The following is an 18,577-nucleotide window of genomic DNA, read 5'->3' as shown; positions in this document are numbered from 1 at the left end:
CGGCGGGGAAGGCGGGCGCCGGGATCGGAGGGAGGTGACGGGGGCTGGAGGGTGGCTGGGGGCGCCAGGCTTCGATCTCGGCGGCCCACGGTGCGAGTCCGCTCCGGCGGCGCCCGCGGGCCCTGCCTGCCCCAGAGGGGGCCGGGGAACGCCCGGCCGACACGCCAGCCCGCACTCCGCTGGGCTCGCGGGGGTTCTGCCAGCCCGCGGCTGACGTCGGCGCGCCCCTGCCGAGCTCTCCTTTTACTACAGCCCGCAGGCGGCTTTGTGCCGGCCCCGCCCCCGCCGGCCCCCGCCCCCCGCGAGCCCACACCTTGCCGCTTATATAGAATGCGCCGCCGCGCCGATTCGCGGCTCTCTGGGACCCGCGAGTTCTTTGGAAGGAGAGCGCGAGCGAGGGAGCGGGCGAGCTCCGAGGGGGTGTGGGTGTAGAGGGTGAGAGAGAGAGAGAGAGCAGGTAAGGGCCATCGGTTCTCGCTACTCCGCCCGCCAGCAATTCGGGACCCCCCTTGGGCAAAATTATAGGAACCTGAAAATTGGTTCAGCAGAAAGCAAGAGGCGACCCTCCCCTCTCGCTTCTCCGCCGGCGAGGAGCTGCGCGGCTCTGCGGTGTAACAGGCTCACACGTTGCTCATCACATGTTCAAACATTTCCCTTTCGGGGAGGCTCGTTATTTTTAAGTGAATATTTTCGTCTTTGTTTTGATTTTTTTTTAAACCTTCCTCGGGGTTTTATTTCGATGGAGTTGGCGGCCCGAAGCGGATGGGGAGAGGCGGGGGAAGCAACCCGCCGGCGCGCGGGCAGCCCACCCAGGCAACTCCCCGTGCGGCCCGCGCCGGCCCGGCGAGCGGTCCGCGCGGAGCCCCGGGAGGCCGGCGGCCGAGCCGGGGAGTCCCGGCCGCACCTCTCGGCGGCCCCCGGGGTGGCGACCGCAGCTCTCCGCGGGCGGGCGGGTGGGCAGGAGCGGCGGGCGCGGGCGCGGAGGGAGCGCCGCGCCGCTTTGTCTCTGCACTTCTGGAGCCAGGCGAGCGGCTCCTCCCGCGGCCGGCCGCACGGGCTCGCGGCGGCGGCGGCGGCGGCGGCGGCGGCTCCTCCTTCACCCCTCTCCTTTCCTCCCCACTCTCTCGTAGGCAGCGGCGGCGGCGGCGGCAGCGCTGGGGAAAAGCGGATTCCGCCCGGAGCAACACCGAGGGGAGCTCGCGGTCGCGACTTGCCGCCTTAAGCACTCTCCCAAGTCCCGCCCGCTCGGCGAGGACTTCCGTCTCCTGGCCGAACCTTGTCAAGCAAGCTGGGATCTATGAGTGGAAAGGTGACCAAGCCCAAAGAGGAGAAAGATGCTTCTAAGGGTAAGCCCGCCCGCTTCCCTTCCCTTGGTTGCCCTCGCGCCCTCGCGTGCGCGCCGCCCTCCGGCGGCTCCCGGCGGCTCCCGGCCTCCCTCCCGGAGCCTAAGCCGCCTGTGACCTCTGCGACCCGGGGCGAGAAGGGGGGGGGGCGCGGGAAGGCGGGCCGCTGGGGTGGCGGGGGGTCTGGGTTTGCACCACTTTCCCTCCTTCCTCGTGAAACTGTCGCCCTGCGAGTGCCTCCAGCCTCTTCCACTCCCCCTCTGGACGCACCGGGGTGGCGCTGCGGGCAGACGAAGCTGCTGCAGCCCCGAGCGCCGGGAACAGCGCTGCCTGCTACCGGCCGGCCGCCCCTCCGAGCGAGTGTCTGTGTGTGCGTGAGTGTGCATATGTGTGCTGCGCGGGTGCAACACGGTGACATACTCAGGAATCTGCCCCATTAGAACCCAAGCTCGAATCCACTTTCAACACCCTCTCCCCGCCCCCAATGCAAACAAAGAGCCTGGCCGAGACGCAAAACCCCTCCCCCCACGCTCCTTTCCCCCTCACGCCCCCTACTCCCCAACTCTCTCCGTCTCCTCCCCAGAAGGCAGGAGCTTGCCACCTTCGACACGCCGCGTGCAAAAGTGAGCAATCCCGGTGCCCCGGCGCCGCCCGCGCTGCGCCTCGGCAGCGCAGCCAAGCCCCGGGAGAACAAAGGCTCTTGTCCCCTGGCCACTAGTGCCCAGAGGGAGCGGGCCTCCGCGGGAGGGAGAGAGCCCCTTCCCTCCGCTCTCGGGGGGTTAGCCCCCTTGCTCGCGGCGCCCGGCCGCCGGTCCCCTGGAGAGCGCTTCTCGGCCTGGGGCCTCCCTCCGGCGGGTTGGAGAGGCGCAGCAGAGCAGGGCTCAGGCTGGGGAGAACTCAGAAGGAAGGGGCGCCCCCTGACCCGCACCAGTCCTAGCCATCGCCTTGCTGAGGACCTGGCTTGGCTCCGGGATGTAAACTGGAGATAGCATCCTTGGAGACCTTGGTGCAGAGAGAGGCACAGAGAGGGGGTGTGGTAGAGCAGTGGGGAAACCGCAGGTGCCTTAGGTGCCAGTGTCCGGAATGGCCACAGAGCAGAGCAGGCGCCGGAGTGGGCTGGACCGGCCCTGAGGGCCCCACGCACGCTTGACCGCAGCGACCCATGCCGAGTCCACGCTGCTGCAGAAGTGGGGCTGCAGTGGGGGGAGCCCCAGCTTTCGTTCCCGGGGCCCCAGTTCTTCCTTGAGCCCTGGGGCTCCTTTCCCTCCCACTGCTTTCCCCCTTCCCTTTTCTCATCTCCTCCTCGCCTCTCCCCATCTCTCCGAGCTTGCTTTCCCCGGAGATTCTAGGGCAGCGTCAGCCCTCCCCCGCGGAAAGTTGTCAAAGTCTTCAGCTCAGGGCCTTTATCCTTGTTTCTAAATGGAGCCGGTTCTCTTCCAACTAGGCGAAGCGTCGACGGGAGGCGCGAGGAGTTTGTGGGGGAGGGGGGTTAGATCTGTTGTCCGAAGGGTCAGTGTTGCCATTGACCTGCCACAAGACTCGAGTTCAGCCCCTTCGCACCCACTCCTACCAGCTGGTGCACAGATTAACTGAAACAGTTGCCCGGAAAGTAGAACTCTTGCTATACATTTCCAGAGCTTTCCTCCTCCTTGCGAGTTTAAACAGGCATTCATTTAAGAGAAAGTGACTTCCGGGTCATAGAAGGTTTTGTTTTCCATAGAGGGCCGGGAAAGGTAAATGGAACTTTGGTAGCACCAAATTGATCTAGGCATCTGAGAGTGTTTCAAGTTTGTTTCTGGAACTTTGGTCCCTGATTTCCATCAGGTGGTTACCTAAGGTTTAATTTCAGGCTACCTTTGGAAGGACCCTGAAACTAAATTCATTTATAGAAAGTGAGATGCTGTTTTTGGAATATACTTTGTAATTGTCCAGAACGGGAATAACAAGCCTGGAAACATTAGGACAAGTTTCTGTAACTCAATAATGAAAATTTGTACTAGGTGTATGTCCTAATATTTTCTTAAGTTGACTCACTTGTCACATTTGAAACCGAATACCTCTCTGTAGGAATTGTGTAATTAGCATTTGGAATTATGGTTGTAATTAGAATAAATTAAAGTAATTTCACAAGGTAACTTTTAAGAAGGGAGTTTACTTTCCTGAGGAGATGGGAATCTTACGGCTGCTAAGAGCCCCATTTCTGCCTTTCTGTTGGTTGTTGAATTTAGAGCATTTTCAAAACGGAATGCCTGATAGCCCTTAATATTTTACCTTTTCAAGTATGTTAAGTCTTATGTGACTAAATCTTAAACACTACTTTTTATGTTAAAGATGAACGATACCAATTCTATTTATATTTTTAAGCACTAAAGTTTATTGACCATATTCATGAAGAGGTTTGGTTATTTACAAATTTCCTATGTATAAGTCACTTTTGGATTTTTTTAAGCTAAGTGACTCGAACACACTCTGGGCAACATAGGATACAGGACTGAACCTTTAATAGGTACTCGGAGTATACACAATTTTGAACAATGGTGTGACAAATGACTGAATCAAGTCAAATAATTTATTAACAGTTTGAATGAATTTCATAATCCATTTCAAAAGCTTACTGCTTGTTTATATTTGGCCTCGCACCCCATCAATTGGGGTTTAAGCCCACGGCCTATCATAACTGTTTGGAAGATTATCAGAGTACAGGTTCCTTGAGTTTTTAGAGCACAGGAAGTAGGTAATCAGTAAGCTGCTTTGTGATGCTTAATGAAATAGAGCTATGAGAGCATGTAAATTGCTCATTGTCTTTATAAATGACATTTTCTTCAACTCATTGAAGTTAAGACCACTGACGGACAGTGATCTTTTTGATAACCTTTTCAATAACATAGCCAGACAAGATAGATGGCCCTCTTTGGGAGGTGGGGATGGGAATTTTGAATTTATTTGAAACTATTAAAATGGCCTCTTGTGCAGCAAATCATCTTTCGTGTATTTAATTAGGCGTTGCATAAACTTTTCAATTGGCAGATGTATGTATAGTTTGGGGCACTCAGCTCCCGAACAGGAGGACCTATTTCCATTTTAGGGAAGAAGAAAGCATAACATTTGTTTGTTCAAGCAGATACTCGCTTAGCTTTGACTCACTCTTCTCTACCTTGTCACTTAAGATCTTTTCAGCAGTTATCTGTTGGAAAAGCACTCAGTTAAGGCTGTGTCTCTGGTTTACTGCAACTGTGTTCCTGTGGCATTCGGAAAACGTGTAGCCTGTTACAGATAAAACCCAATCGTTTGTGGATTGAGTGAAAATGCTAGCCAATTCTCGATTTCAAAATTGTCTGGGTTCGTAGCCACCTGTTTGGAGTTGTGTGTGTTTTTTTCTGGCAACCCCTTCCCTTGTGCTTAGCCAGAGAGCCATCATATCCAGGCAAGTTCCAAGGCCATGTGGGCTGTGGGTTCTCTCTGAGATGGTCAGCACTGGCGTCAGGCTGGCTTTCTCCTGGCTGCCTTGTGATGGAGGACAGTTCCATGCGTAGTCCGAGAAGCCAGCCACTTGCACAGCTGTTGCTGTAAGGGATTACGGTGCCCACGTGCAATTATGGGCATAACTCATTTTCAGCTCACTTCCTGGCCTTTTCCAATAGTATCTCTTAACCATACCGAAGAAAGACAGGGCACTGTGGTCAGGCAGCCGACATACCAAGTCTTGAACCCTGAATGCCATTCCAACAGCTCTTCTTGGTCTTGGTGGATTACTGCAGTTGCTTCCGTCAAGGCTTTCTCAGGCTTGGGTCAGGCAAAGCAGGTGTTCACAGATATCTCACCCACAAGAAATCATGACTTTGGTGACCTCTTATTAAAAACTAACAGTCATAATCTCCCTATTACTCACGTAGGGACTTGTTTTTTCACCTGGTGCATAAATCATCGTGGACCAGTGTGGTTTTATGGCATGTCATAAGCCCCATATTTTCTTCTGTGCTGAAGATGGTGATGAGCGAGGCAGTGTGGCCAGAGAGATCTCCAATCAGAAATGTTAGTCTGTTCTAGATCTCTAATCAGAAATGTGAAGTCTGTTCTCAGGGATAGGCGCAGAAGACCAGTGCACAATGGCTCCAAATCCTCTTCATCATTATTTCCAGTGATGGGCAGCTTCTTTACTGACAGGCTGGAGCAAGTGGGGGCAATTTGGGATACGGGTTAGGGGTGCTATATCTTCTCTCTTAGTTCCGCATCTTCTAAGTCTCTGTCCAGTACAGTTCAAATCGTTAAAAAGGGGTTAGGATGCGTCCTTGGGCTGGAGAGGTGAGTGAGGTTGGAATAGGAATGGATGTTGCAGGATGGGTGAGGGGCAGAGAGTGAGCTGTGAGGTTGTGGTCGACGCCTAGGGCAGGGAAATGTATGGTGGCCTTGAGAACAGGAATCAGGGTTTGGGTGGTATACGCTGGAGGGCTGATTTGTGAGGCAGTTAGTAGGGAGACGAAATTGTTAACATCCCAGGTCTCTGCAGCTGTGCTGTTTTATGTTCAAATCAACTCCTCATTCGGGGAATTACAATCAACACAGACAAACCAGAATGTGTTGCAGCTCTTCAAATATATCCAATAAAAGGGCTTTCTAGTGTCTGCTTCATTATGGTTTATATTTTTGGAGTTGAGAAATTTGAAAGGAATAGACGGTAATTGCTAAGATTAAACAATTCAAGGAGGAGGAAAAAAAGTCCATGAATTAAAGTATGGCGGGTGCAGGGGATCCTACATGTCTTACCTTCCTAAGCTTAACATGATCTTTGAAATGCGAAGATTAGGCACATAATACAGCTTTAGCAATTAGCAGAGAAGACAAATCATTGTCTACAGTCACCAATTTATATTTCCCTATCCAGAAGATCCAGAAGACATGTTAGCAGCAGGAATTTTCAGCACAGGCTGAGGAGTGGGCTTGAGGCTCGTTGTCCTGTATAGCGCGGTTCATCCTAGTCAGTCCTCACCAACTTGAAATGTAGCGTATGGATTTGTGATATACCAGTTCCACAGACTCACTTGAATCAGATTTCTGACATTTTTAAAGATGGCATTTTATCACCTCGGTGAATGCCACATCTTGATGAAATATTTCTTAGGGGTGTGGATTTCTGGGCAAATGGCACTAATTTCCTAAAGAAAGTGAAATAGTACATAGTGATCATTGTGATCACCGCTCTAGCCTACAGGTCTAATTTCTCCTTGAATTGGATGGCCTTCTCTAAAGCCATGTTTTCCAGGGTATTAATCCTGAAAATAGGGGTTTTATTTTAGAAAAGAGAGAAGTTCTTGATTCTTGGGGCACAATGGAAATGTGAAGGACTGTTTTTTTAGGGATCTGGGTTTGCAATAAACATGAAGCCTACATTGCAATGACTGTAGGTTGAGATGGCTGTAAAGCTGTTCTCTTGCCCTACTCCTGCCTCTGCCCTTGTAAATTACTCTTAGCATTGATTTTCAAATGGAAATGGTCTTAGTGTCACTGGCTAATGACCTTCCCCACAGGGGAAGGGCAGAGGGTAGTAGGTGTCCTTGCTGATTTTTAACCCTTAGCTTCTGTGGGTGTAAGGTTTAGGTTGACATTCTAGGGGGGTGCATTGGGGTCCGGCTGAGCTGAGTTGTTTGCTTGGCTTGTCTGCTCTCAGCCTTCTGCAAAGACTTCATATTTCATTCCGACAATCACTGTTTGGCCCAAAGGAATTCTCAGGTATACATGCCTGTTCTTTCTGGATAGTAGGGCCGGGGAAGAATGAAAAAATCTGGCAAAAGGCAGGCCTGGTCAGAGGCCAAATTATAAAAGAGTTAATAAAAAAACATTTGTATGAGTCCAATTTCCTCTTATGTAATTGAAGATTTTACACAGTAATGTGCACACATCTTAAGTGTGCATCTCAATGACTTTTGACAAATGTTTGCACCCACATAATCAGCACCAAAATTATGATCTAGAATATTTTCATCACCCCAGAAAGTTTTCCTATGTTCCTTATCTTTCCCCCTTCAAAGGCAAGTACTATTTTGGTTTCTATCATCATACTGTAGTTTTGCCTGTATTGAATTGACTAGAAATGGAATCACGCAGAATGCACTCTTTGTCTCTGAGACCTCGCCCTCTCTCAGGTCAGCATGTTTCCTTTCCTGGTTGACACGCCTTCTCTTTGTCTTGTCCTCAGATTTCTGGGAAGACCCCCGCCTCCACCCTGCCCAACGCTAGGGCACTCAGTAGGGTCTTGTACTTGCCAGGCTCATAAGGAGTATTTGTTGAATGATCTAGGCCAGGTAGGGTATTCCTTTAAGCCGTGGCATGTTTTATTCATCATTTAATAACAATAACAATAATGATAGTTACTATCATTATCATTATTATAGTAGCTTCTAAATTACCAAGCACTATTGACTAGGCATGCGTTATTTTTACATACATCTCATTTAATCCACATGACAGCCAAATGAAGTAGTGATTAGTATTTATGGACTTCAGGGATGAGAAAATTGAAGTTTAGGGAGATTATGTAGCTTGTATGAGGTCACACAGCTAGTGGGTTGCAAATTACTAGCACAGTGCCTGGCATTGAACTAAGGATTGTCAGAGACAGAGCTTTAACTCCAAGGAATTAGTGTCAATAGTTGACTTTCTGACAGATAAATTGGGGAAGTCACTTCGATTGGGGTCCTAAAAATAGTTTTTCTGAGCACTTACTATATGCCAGGGATTGACGTGAAATATCTGGATTCATAACAATCTATCCAAGATGGATAGACATACTACTATTATTTGCATTTGACAAAAAACTGAGTCTCAGGGGTTGAGACCAGCCTGAGGCCACTCAGCTAAAGTGGTGGAGCGAGGGTCTGAGCCAGGTTTGGCCGACTTCAAATCTACCTCTTAACCGCCGTATTATACTGCCTCCCTAGGCAACACAGGCCGTTCTTTTCTAATCCAGGTTTGCACGAGGACAAAATTTCTTCCTGTTTGTCAGCGTGGACATGCTTAGGGAGAGTTAGCCTATACAGGCATAATTGCTCCAGGGCTGTGATCTTTGTATGATTCAGCCTAACAGATCTCTGAACATTTCTCAAGTGGCTTTTCCATACCAGGCACTGTGCCGGGCCCCGGGCATACAGAAATGAAAGAATCCCAGTCTTGCCTTAGGGGTGCCCTTTCCTTCCTCTTTGGCCTTGGACAGCTTGACTTTATACTTTCCAATGTGCATCTCCCCTCACTTGGCCATGACTGTGACTTTCAAGATGTAAGCATCTGTCAGTTTGAAAATAATGGTATTTTCTCCCAGAACTGTGTCTAGGAGCTTGTCTCACCTGTATTCAAAAGATTACACTTCCTCTTAATTCACGACTGGGTAAAACTCCCAATTGTTTACTTTTCTCCCATTACATGGCATATGCTTTCAGTCTGTCTCTGATCAGAATCATCTGTCTCATTTCCCTTCTCTTTCCCTCTCAGTCCTACCCTCTCCTCCCTCCCTTTCTCTCTACCTCCTTTTCTGCTTTTCTGCTCCCTCCTTTTCTCATCAACAGATGTCAGTGGTTTTCATTAACTGAATGGGGTTCCTTAGGGTATGCTGGGCTCATTGGAGGATTCTCAGTTCTGGATTTTCTCCCCTGATAGCTATATTAACTTCAGTGAAAGAAATTCCCCTCCTTAAAGTGTAACTCCATGGAAGAAGCTTTCACTACTTATTATATAACTCATTTTAAATGGAAAAATAAAGTGCGAGCTTTATTTTTCATACTGTTTATGCTGCCTTCAGTTAGATACTTCCAAAAATATATCTTCTTAATAGAGACACAGGCCTTGAACGAGCGTATTATAGTTCTCAAAGTTAGGACTCATGTAGTGTTTCTCTGTGCTGCGGAACCTATGTTTAACAGATGCAATTAACAGCGGCGGGTCTATGGCATGGTTACAGGTAAGTTGAGTAACAAATGTGAGACCCAGTTCTCAGATCCCTCCAAATTAGGTAGGTTGCACTTCTACTGCTTTTGCACTGGGGGTGAGTAAACAGATCGAGCTCTTAAAATATTTATCTTGCTGTTAAAAGTAGAAGTAAACAACCTCAAGAAGGCAGGCTGGGCGCAGATCGTGAATATGCCTATAGATATTTTCAGAATCTTCTTTCAAGCAGGACTTTGAAAGTATTGTGAGCTGACCTGCTTCTTTTGCCTTTGATTCTGTGTGTGTGTGCTGCTGGCCTCTCCCCTCGGGGGCTTTTTTGATTAAGACTTCCGAGAGCTCTTGGTTTTGCGCGTGGTTTTCGGAGCCATTCTCGGGGAAGCGGGTCCAGCACTCCTCGCAGCTCTCGTTCCCGGGAGCATTTGTTTTCCGACCATGGGAACCGGACGGGAGCGCCCAACGGGCCGGTTAACCGGTGTCCGCCAGTCGCCGCGGATCTGGCAGGCGGGTTTATTACAAACCGGTGTGCTCATGAGCCTCGTGATGCGGCGGCTGCCGAAAAAAGAAACACGGAAAAGTTGTGTCACCGAAGGTGAAAGTTGGCGAAGAACGGCTCAGCGCCGGGCATGCATGACAAAGCTGCCTGCGGCCGGCGGCGGGCGGCGGCGGGCTTTGCCCACCCGCTCCCCCGGGTGCCCGCGGCCCGGCCGGCTCATGCGGGGACGCCGCGGGGAGAGCGCGGCCGGGGGCGGGGGGGGGGGCGCCGGCGGGGCGGGCGGCTGCGCGCGGGGGAAGGGTCCGGGCGCCCGCGGGCTGCCCGGGGCCTTGCGGTCTCGACCACTCGCGCTTTGCCGCGGCTGGGAGGCGGCGTTAAGATGGTGGCGGGGGGCGGGGCCGGAGGAAGAGTGTCCTGTCCCCCGCCTCCCCACGCCAGCCATCGAGGCGCCCTTGCTCAGGATACACCTGACCCACCCGCTGGGGCCGCTGAAAGGCAGATACCCATCAAAGCCTTGAAGTCAGGACTTGGCCGAACACCAGGGCTTTCTGCTTTCTCTGTCTTCTGGTCAATGCTAATTCGGTTTCAGCTGTTCAAAAAACCTAGGCTGCATCTTGAGCAGACCGCTCAGGACCGTTTTGTTTTTTATTTGTCTGCTTTTATATTGCTTATGTTTCGTGGCGTCGTTTTTTTTTTTTTTCCCTCATTACAAAATAATGCATGTTTACTGGGGACGATTTGGAAAATCATAAAAGCATAGAGAAGAAAATTTCTCCCAAGGGTTGTCCTCCTAGGGTAACTTTTGGACATTTTCCTTCCAGGCTTTTTTTTTCTCTGAATTTTATAATACAGACATACACATCTTTAAGCGTATATGTGGGATCATGCAGTAGATACTATCACCTGCTCTTTTTTTCGCAACATGTAAGAATGTTTTTCTATGTCATTAAATAATCTTTTACGCTGTCATTTTAGCGTGGGCAGTGGATGTGGATTTGGGAGTGGCAAAGGAGAGATGGTGATTTTGTGCCTGTGGTTGTGACAAGTTTTTCTCTACCGCCTTGAGAGCCTTCTCATTGGGCTCCACAAACATTATTTTATAAACAAACATATGAATATGTGCATATATTAAGATACATATATGCATGTATGGATCTGTAAATATAAAATTAAGTGCATGTAGACAAATACGCGTGTGTCTAAATAAATACACAAATATGCTTAGAATAAATCCTGAAAGAATACTAAACGGAATCTGGGTGGCTGGCTTGTAGAAGATGTATAGAGGATGCATATGCGTATGTATATTTATTCATAGCTTCTATTTTCTCTACAGTGGACGTATATGATATTCACGATATAATAAAATTAACATAAACAATATATTGCTTATGGATTGTCTTCAAATTGACTTCTCTGCTCCAGCTCCCACCATTCCTTGATCTGGAACGGTCTACCTATTGGTTCTACATTTTGCGATCCTTCATGTCCAAGCTTAACCCACATCCTCTAGGAAGCCCCTCTTCCACCCTCCCTACAGGAAATGCTTATCCCCTGCACTGGGCTTCTCTGTTGCCCATCTGGCAATGGCCATAGGCTACTCTGGATAAATCTCATGATTAACTTTTCATCTGGTTATATTTTATCTCCCCAACTAGATTTTAACCTCAAGGGCTCTTTTCACAAAAGAGGTACTCGGGAAGTGTGTTACTTAGCCATGATGCTCAGCATCATTTCTAGGTTTCTTTAAGTTGAAACTCCAAATCATATCATAAGCTCTTAGAATGACAGCAGCAATCCATCTGAATTTAATATTGCTCATTTAGTTTGGGGTATAATTTCTACAGTCGGTCATCTTCCCTGTAAAAGAGGCTGCATGCTTAGAAGCATGGATTTGAGAGACTTGTATTCACATATAAGTTCCTCTGCTTAGGAACTTTCTAAGCCTCTCCATGATGGAGATAGCTTTATTTATCTCCCATGTGTATTTTAAAGATAGATAATGTATGGATAATATACATAGAATTTGGTTAGTGGTGGTATTGATAATATTACTAAAATAGTATTAGTAGTGATTTTCATATTGGTTATTCAAGTTAGAGAGTTCTTATTTAACGGCTTGTTGGCTGTAGAAACAAATCTACAGATTCACACATCTGTCTGATAGTCATACTCCAATGTAATGGATTTTAGTTATTACAGTCGCTGGGGATGAGTTCCAGGACCCCCCCAGATACCAAAATCTGATGCTGACTCAACCTATGCATGTGCTCCCAGTGTACTTTAGATCATCTCTAGATTACTTTTAAACTTAGAGCAATGTAAATGCCATGTAAATAGTTGTAAATACAGTGTAAATGCTATGTAAATAGTTGCCTGCCTGTGGCAAATTCAAGTTTTGCTTTTTGGAACTTTCTGGAATTAAAAAAAGTTCAATCCGTGGTTGATGTTGGTTGAATCCATAGATGCAGAATCTGTGGATCCAGAGCGCCTATTGAACTAATTCATGTATTAATGAATTCATCCGTTACTCAAATATTTGTTGAACCTCCTATGTGACAACCGTGAACAGAACAGATAATCATTTCTGCCTTCATAGAGCTGATATTTTGCAAGTTTACTTAGAGGAATCAGACTTTCAGTGCACAAAGCACTCTATCCCACTTTGGCGATATGTCCAGTAGTGAGTGACCTGGTGCCCATCTTAGCCATCCGGGCCCTAGCCAGTCCAAACTACCGAGGAGGGAACCTGGATGGAGTTGGGCACGGGTTATTGATCATTGGTCCAGGGACCCTAGAGCTGAGATTCCTGCTTGAGCATCAGCATCGCCTCCCACCACGTGCATCCCCACCATGAGAATTTGATTCAGTAGATCTGAACATGGGGCTTAGGAATCCATATTGTTTATAAATCTCCTTAAGTGATTCTAATGCTCAGCCAATTAAGGGGCTTACTGCTCCTGAGCGGTGTTTCTCAAGCTTGTTGGAAGTTAACAATCACCTGTAGGATTTGTTTACAAAAACAAAACAAAACAAAAAGAAAGGCTGCTTCCTCCCCCTCATTTGCTGAATCAACTTTAGGAAGAGAGTTTGGTAATGTGAATTGTAAACAAGCATCCAAGTGATTCTAATAATTGGGCAAGTTGGGGAAACATTGTCCTAGAGACATCAGAGGACCCCTAGAAATTAGGTGTAAATGGGTATTTTTCTGGTGATGTCATCCATATTCAACAAATTCTCAGAGGGTTCAGTACCCAAAAGAGCACTGAGGTCTGTGCCCAGCATTGTCGTCCATGAACCACCCATGTGCATTGGGTCCTCGGTTTTCCCAGTGTTACGCATCTTCCATCTGCAGATGTTCTGTTTGGAAGCTTCCTTTCTCCATTTTTGCTCCTCTTTTCTCTGTTATTGACAGGCTCACCTCCATTCGGCAATCCCTGCACAGCTTTGAGAATGGCGGAGGTCAATGCTGAAATATTTTGACCCTTCTGGGGGCTGGACCTCATTGGATCTTAATGTGGGTAGGCTAAGGGCGTGGGAGTGGGACTTCTCCGATATCCCTTTGCCAGTCCCGAGCAGGCGGGCAAGGGAATTCCCCTTCTTGGTACCACTTACCTGCCTGTATCTGGCAAGGGGGAGGTGGAGTGAGGAGTGTGAGGGTTGGACCAGGCCTAGGTGCACCCCTGCTTTGCCTCCTCCAGGCACCAGGCTGGGTCCCTGTCACTGGTTCACGACCAATCAAGTGCATTGACCTATTATTGCTAGTTACTTTGAGTTATAAATGGTTTTTATTTCCCCTCTGGAATTAGGGGTTCAGTTTGTATAGAATGACCTGATTTGTATCACAAGAGCTTTTGAGACTTTGACAGATTTCATCATTTAGAAATCACAGCTTTCCCCCTCCCCCCCACTGGACATAAAAGCAGTCTTTGAATTTATGGAACAAAGAGCATGTCTTTAAAGGGCAATGTGCACAGAAAGGGAGAAAAGGGAAGTCAATCCATCCTCTTTCTGAGGCCATTGTCTCCAGATAAGTGACAAAACTGAACACCTTGAAAAATCTTGTATTGATTTTTAGTGCAGAGGCATCTCCCTAGGATCTGAAAAACCCGGTAGAAGATAATAAACTTGTTTCCCTGCCTTTGAGCCAGAAGTTGAGTTGCTTAGTTTCCATGGCTGGAAGAAGTAAGAGTAGTTGCTCTACTGAGGGTACATCTCTTCTTGAGCACATTGATAGAGATGAGGCTCAGGTTATGAAAGCCTTATGTAGACAGATTGGACTCAGATGGTGAATTGGGGAGGTAGCTGCAATGTTGAAGGGGTTATTGTTTTATGGAAAGGTTTTCTTTTCATAGCATCATCTCTGGTGTATCAGCATGTTACTTTTGGGATCAAGGATTACTTGAATAAAATAAAGAAATAAAAGCCAAGCCTAGAGGGTTCTTGTTGAAGCCTTTGGGTTTCCTGTGATTCTCATTATAAGCTATTGCTCACAGTGGCTGTTTTCACTTCCCAGGTTCCTTTAAAAATTTTTTATTTGTATATTTTTTTTATTGAGGTAAAGTACACAGTGATTTTTGAGTATACAGTTCTGTGGCATGATGTACACCCACAGTGTTCTACCACCATCACCACCATGCTTCCCAGGTTCTTAATCAGACATTGTAATGGCTGGTAGATACCATAGTAACTGGTCCAAACTTCATTACAGAGAAGAGGGAATCAGGCCTACAGAGAGGCAGTGATCTGCCCGAGGTCCTAAAGAAAGTTATTGGCAGGGCCCTAGCCCAGTGCATTTCTCTGTGACCACACTGACAGTAAAGGTGGCCTCTTTTACTCTACTGGTTGCAGAATCAAGAATTGGCTTAAATATTTAGGATGTTTCCTTGATTTTTTTTAATCAACTAAACAATCAATCATTATGATTTAGAGCCAGAGGGCCATTCAGAAACCATCTAGTCCAAATTCCTGATTTAAAATATTGACTCCATTTGTTGTTTCTCAATCCAAATTCAACTACAAAAAAAAAAAAAATCCTAACATTCTAATTTCCAAAATCCAGGCAAATTCTCCCCTAGCCTTCTTTCCACTGACTCCATGACATTCCATGTTTGAAACCAGGTCCTTTGTGGGTGGCTGTTATTAATAAGCTTTCCTTGGGATGTTTACAGTAACTGCTGTGACCTAAATAAGATTGCTTGTATTGTTTCCCCCCTACAAAGGCAGAACAGTTTTTAAAAGTGTGTTCATCTCTCGTACCATTGTACTTGCCCGTGACTAACAGAACTGAAGATTGCATTTTTTTCCTATTTATTAAGTTAGATGAGGAAACCTTCATTAGATGGAGTATTTCTACACAAGTTAAACTGTTTGGGGCCTTTGTGTACCGTAGCCACTTTTTCTTGGAGTAGAGGCTCATGGCAGTGTACCACGTGGCATTGTAGCATGATCTTTGTTAAAAAATTTATTTTATTTCTAACTGTGCTAAAATGCACACCACAGAAGATTTACCATCTTCACCATTTTTAAGTGTACAGTTCAGTAGTGTTAAGTATATTTATGTTGTTGTGAAACGGATTTCCAGAACTTTTTATCTGGCAAAACAAACTCTGTACCCCATGAAACAATACCTCCCCATTACTTCCTCCCCCAGCCCCTGGAGACCACCATTCTAATTTCTGTTTCTGTGAGTTTGGCTATTTTAGATAACTTATGGAAGTGAAATCATGTAGTATCCATCGCTCCGTGACTGGCTTATCTCACTTAACATAATGTCCTCAAGGTTCATCCACGTTGTAGCACGTGTCAGAATGTCCTCTTAAAAGGCTGAATAATATTCCATTGTATAGTGTATTAATCAGGGTTCTGCAGAGAAATAGAACCAATGGGATATGTAGATCTAGATCTAGATAGAGATAGAAGACATTTATAATGGAAATTGGCACACGTGATTACGGAGGCCGAGTAGCCCCACAATCTCTCACCTGCCAGCTGGTGGAGAACCAGAAAAGCCGACGGTGTAGTTCAGTCTGAGTACGAAAGCTTGGGAATCAGGGGTGCTGATAATGTAACTCCTAGTCCAAGATGGAAGGTGTGGGGTGGGGGTGGTGGGACGCGTAGTTTAAGTACTGGACTTTGAAGGCCTGAGAACCAGGAGCTCCCAGGGCAGGAGGGGAAGGACATCCCAGCTCAAGAAGAGAGAGAATTTGTCTTCCCCCAAACTTTGTGTTCTATTGGGGCCCTCAAGGGATTGGATGACACCTGCCCACATTAGTGAGGGTGAACTTCTGTACCCAGTCTGCTGACTCAAATGCTCATCTCTTCCAGAGACAGCTTCACAGTGTGTACCCCACCGTAATGTCTTGCTAGCTACCTGGGCATCTCAGAGCCCAGCCAAGTTGACACATCAGATGAATCATCACATATGTATGTGCCACATTTTCTTTATCCATTTTGTCTGCTGATGGACATTTGGGTTGCTTCTCCCTTTTGGCTAATGCTGCTATGAACGTGGGTGTTGATCCTTTGTTCTTTTTTATTTTATTTTTATGTTTTTATTGAAGTATAGTCAGTCTACATTGTTGTGTGTTCGTTTGTTTAATTGATGGGAGAAGTTGTTTTCATATCCTCAATTTGTTTCCGAATGTTGGTCCTACATCGTCAGCATAACATGGTGAATAAGATGAAGGAAGAGCCCAAACCATCAGGGGCCTAGAGGACTGAGGTGTGAATCCAGATGGCTTACAAGTCTGAGAACCATGGAAAGAGAGAACAGGGCTTTTCTTGCTCCTGTTATGTCTGTTTATTGTTGATGGTATTTTTTTTGTATACTGATGTTTTGGTAGAAATAATGTCCTTGCTCCACAGTTGCCCCCATGGCGCTTCATCCCTGCGTTTGGAAGGGACTGGCCCTCCTATTTCCATTTCCCTTCGGCTTTATCTGTCTCTCCCATTCTACTGTAAACTTCCTGAGCTCAGGGCCACTGTCACTCATCTCTGGATTCCCAGGACCTACGACAGAGCCTGGCCCATCAAGCAAATACAATAAATGCTTTTTTGAATAGGAATTTGACTCATTCTGTCATTTGGAAAATTTTAACTTCCTAGTTAGTCTTGGAACAATTTGACATTTTTATTTGTTTTTCTCTGCTTCTTTTATGTGTGAGACATGGCTTATGTTCAGGAGCACAAATTAGGTTTAAAGACGTAGCAATTAAGTTTTTTTTTTTTACCCTGTCAGTCCTTTGTGGGGAGTGGGAGGAACAGTGGCTGAATACTCGGCATGAAATAGAGGAACTGTCCAGGCCTGGACTTTAGTTTTGATCTGTGCTGCCCTCTGAGCATCCTCGCCAGGCACCTTCTCTCCTCCCAGCCCCTCCGAAGATGCTCTGCACAGGTATCGTGTGTGGCTTTGGGTTGGGCCGTGAGTGCTGTATTTATATCAGGGCACAGATTTCCCGCTCCATGTCTTGGCTCCCAAGCCTTGTTTTTCATGCCCGCTGCCATCTTCCCAACCCTCTCTAACATCTTTATATGTTTCCAGAAATAGAAATCTCCCCAAGTGGACTCCGGTTTCTAATAAAGGCCCTAGTGATGTTTCATATATTCGGGTTCCCATTGATGAGCAGAGAGCGTGCAGATGCATTTATTTTCAGGTGATAGACAATACCTTGGAAACACATGCCTGAGAATCTGGACACCATTCATTCAAAGAGCACCAGCCATATGGCAGGCTTGGTGCCAGGCACTGGGGAAATACTGGTGAGAAAGAAAATCGCTGTTCTTGCTCGCTTGGAGCTGACAGTGGCAGACGTGACAATGACGGGGAAGCTAAGAGCTGAGGGAGCTCCCAGGAAGGGTGCTGACCTAGTTGGGTGGTAGTTAGTAGAGGGAACATTAACCTGACACCTGCAGGATGAGCAGGGCTTCGTCAGTTGAGAAGGAAGAAGAGTGTCCCAGAAAGTGGGGGCACTACCTGCAAAGGCTGGCAGCCGAGTGATAACCGAAGGAAGTTCAGCATTCCCAGAGGAGCCAGTCACCTTAGTGACATGACAGGCCTCGCTTGTGCCGAACCGTGCCACTCACGTTGCAGTGGACACTCGCACTGATTCCAGTTTTTAAGAAGAGATTTCATTTTTTCAGTTTTTAAGAAGAGATGCCATTTTTGTCTGCGTTAACAAGCATGTTCCCTGATTGAAAGAAATATATAAAAAGACAAAGCACTTAGAATTCAAGCAGGCCCAATGATAACAAAGTGCATGTTTAAATGCTGGCTGTGAACAAACCCACGGGATGCTATCGTTTAAAATAAATAAAGCTCCTTAGATTTTTGAATAGATGCCTGTTTGTTGTTATTGTTGTTGTTAAATTTTTTTTTTATCCTCACCACCAAAATTGTTTGCATCCATCACCATTGATCGCTTTACTCATTTCGCCCCCTCCCACCCCTCCCTCTCTGGTAACCAGGACTCTGTTCTCTGTATCCATGTGTTCTTGTTTGGTTTGGTTTGTTCATTCATTCATTTTTTATTCATTCATTAGTTTTTTTAGATTGCACATATGAATGAAATCACACGGTAGGGTGTCTTCCTGTCTGACTTACTTCACTAAGCATTAACACCCTCAAGGTCCACACATTTTGTCACAAATGGCAAAATTTCATTCTTTTTATTATAGCTGAGTAGTATTCCATTGTGTATATACACAGCGTCTTTTTTTTCCATTCATCTGTTAATGGGCATTTAGGCAGTTTCCATGTCGTGACCATTGTCAGTAAGGCTGCAGTGAACACAGGGGTGCATGTATC

The 18,577-nt window shown here is 46.8% G+C and overlaps 1 protein-coding gene across 5 annotated transcripts in view; it reads left to right on the top strand.

Moving 5' to 3' along the window:
* Positions 1–18,577, top strand: part of FGF13 (fibroblast growth factor 13) — a 627,264-nt gene that overhangs the window by 182,192 nt on the left and 426,495 nt on the right. For 3 of the 5 annotated variants that reach the window (XM_072956097.1, XM_072956098.1, XM_072956095.1), the window contains exon 2: positions 1,131–1,346. In XM_072956097.1, coding sequence (XP_072812198.1) covers positions 1,298–1,346 — 49 coding nt within the window. In that variant the 5' untranslated portion in view covers positions 1,131–1,297. Of the gene's footprint in view, positions 1–321; positions 458–1,130; positions 1,347–18,577 lie in introns of those variants that run through there. The other 2 variants (XM_072956096.1, XM_072956100.1) reach the window with 2 other exon arrangements.

Source organism: Vicugna pacos, chromosome X (assembly GCF_048564905.1).
Source record: "Vicugna pacos chromosome X, VicPac4, whole genome shotgun sequence".
NCBI classification, from domain to species: domain Eukaryota; kingdom Metazoa; phylum Chordata; class Mammalia; order Artiodactyla; family Camelidae; genus Vicugna; species Vicugna pacos.
This window is presented reverse-complemented; position numbering and strand designations above follow the sequence as displayed.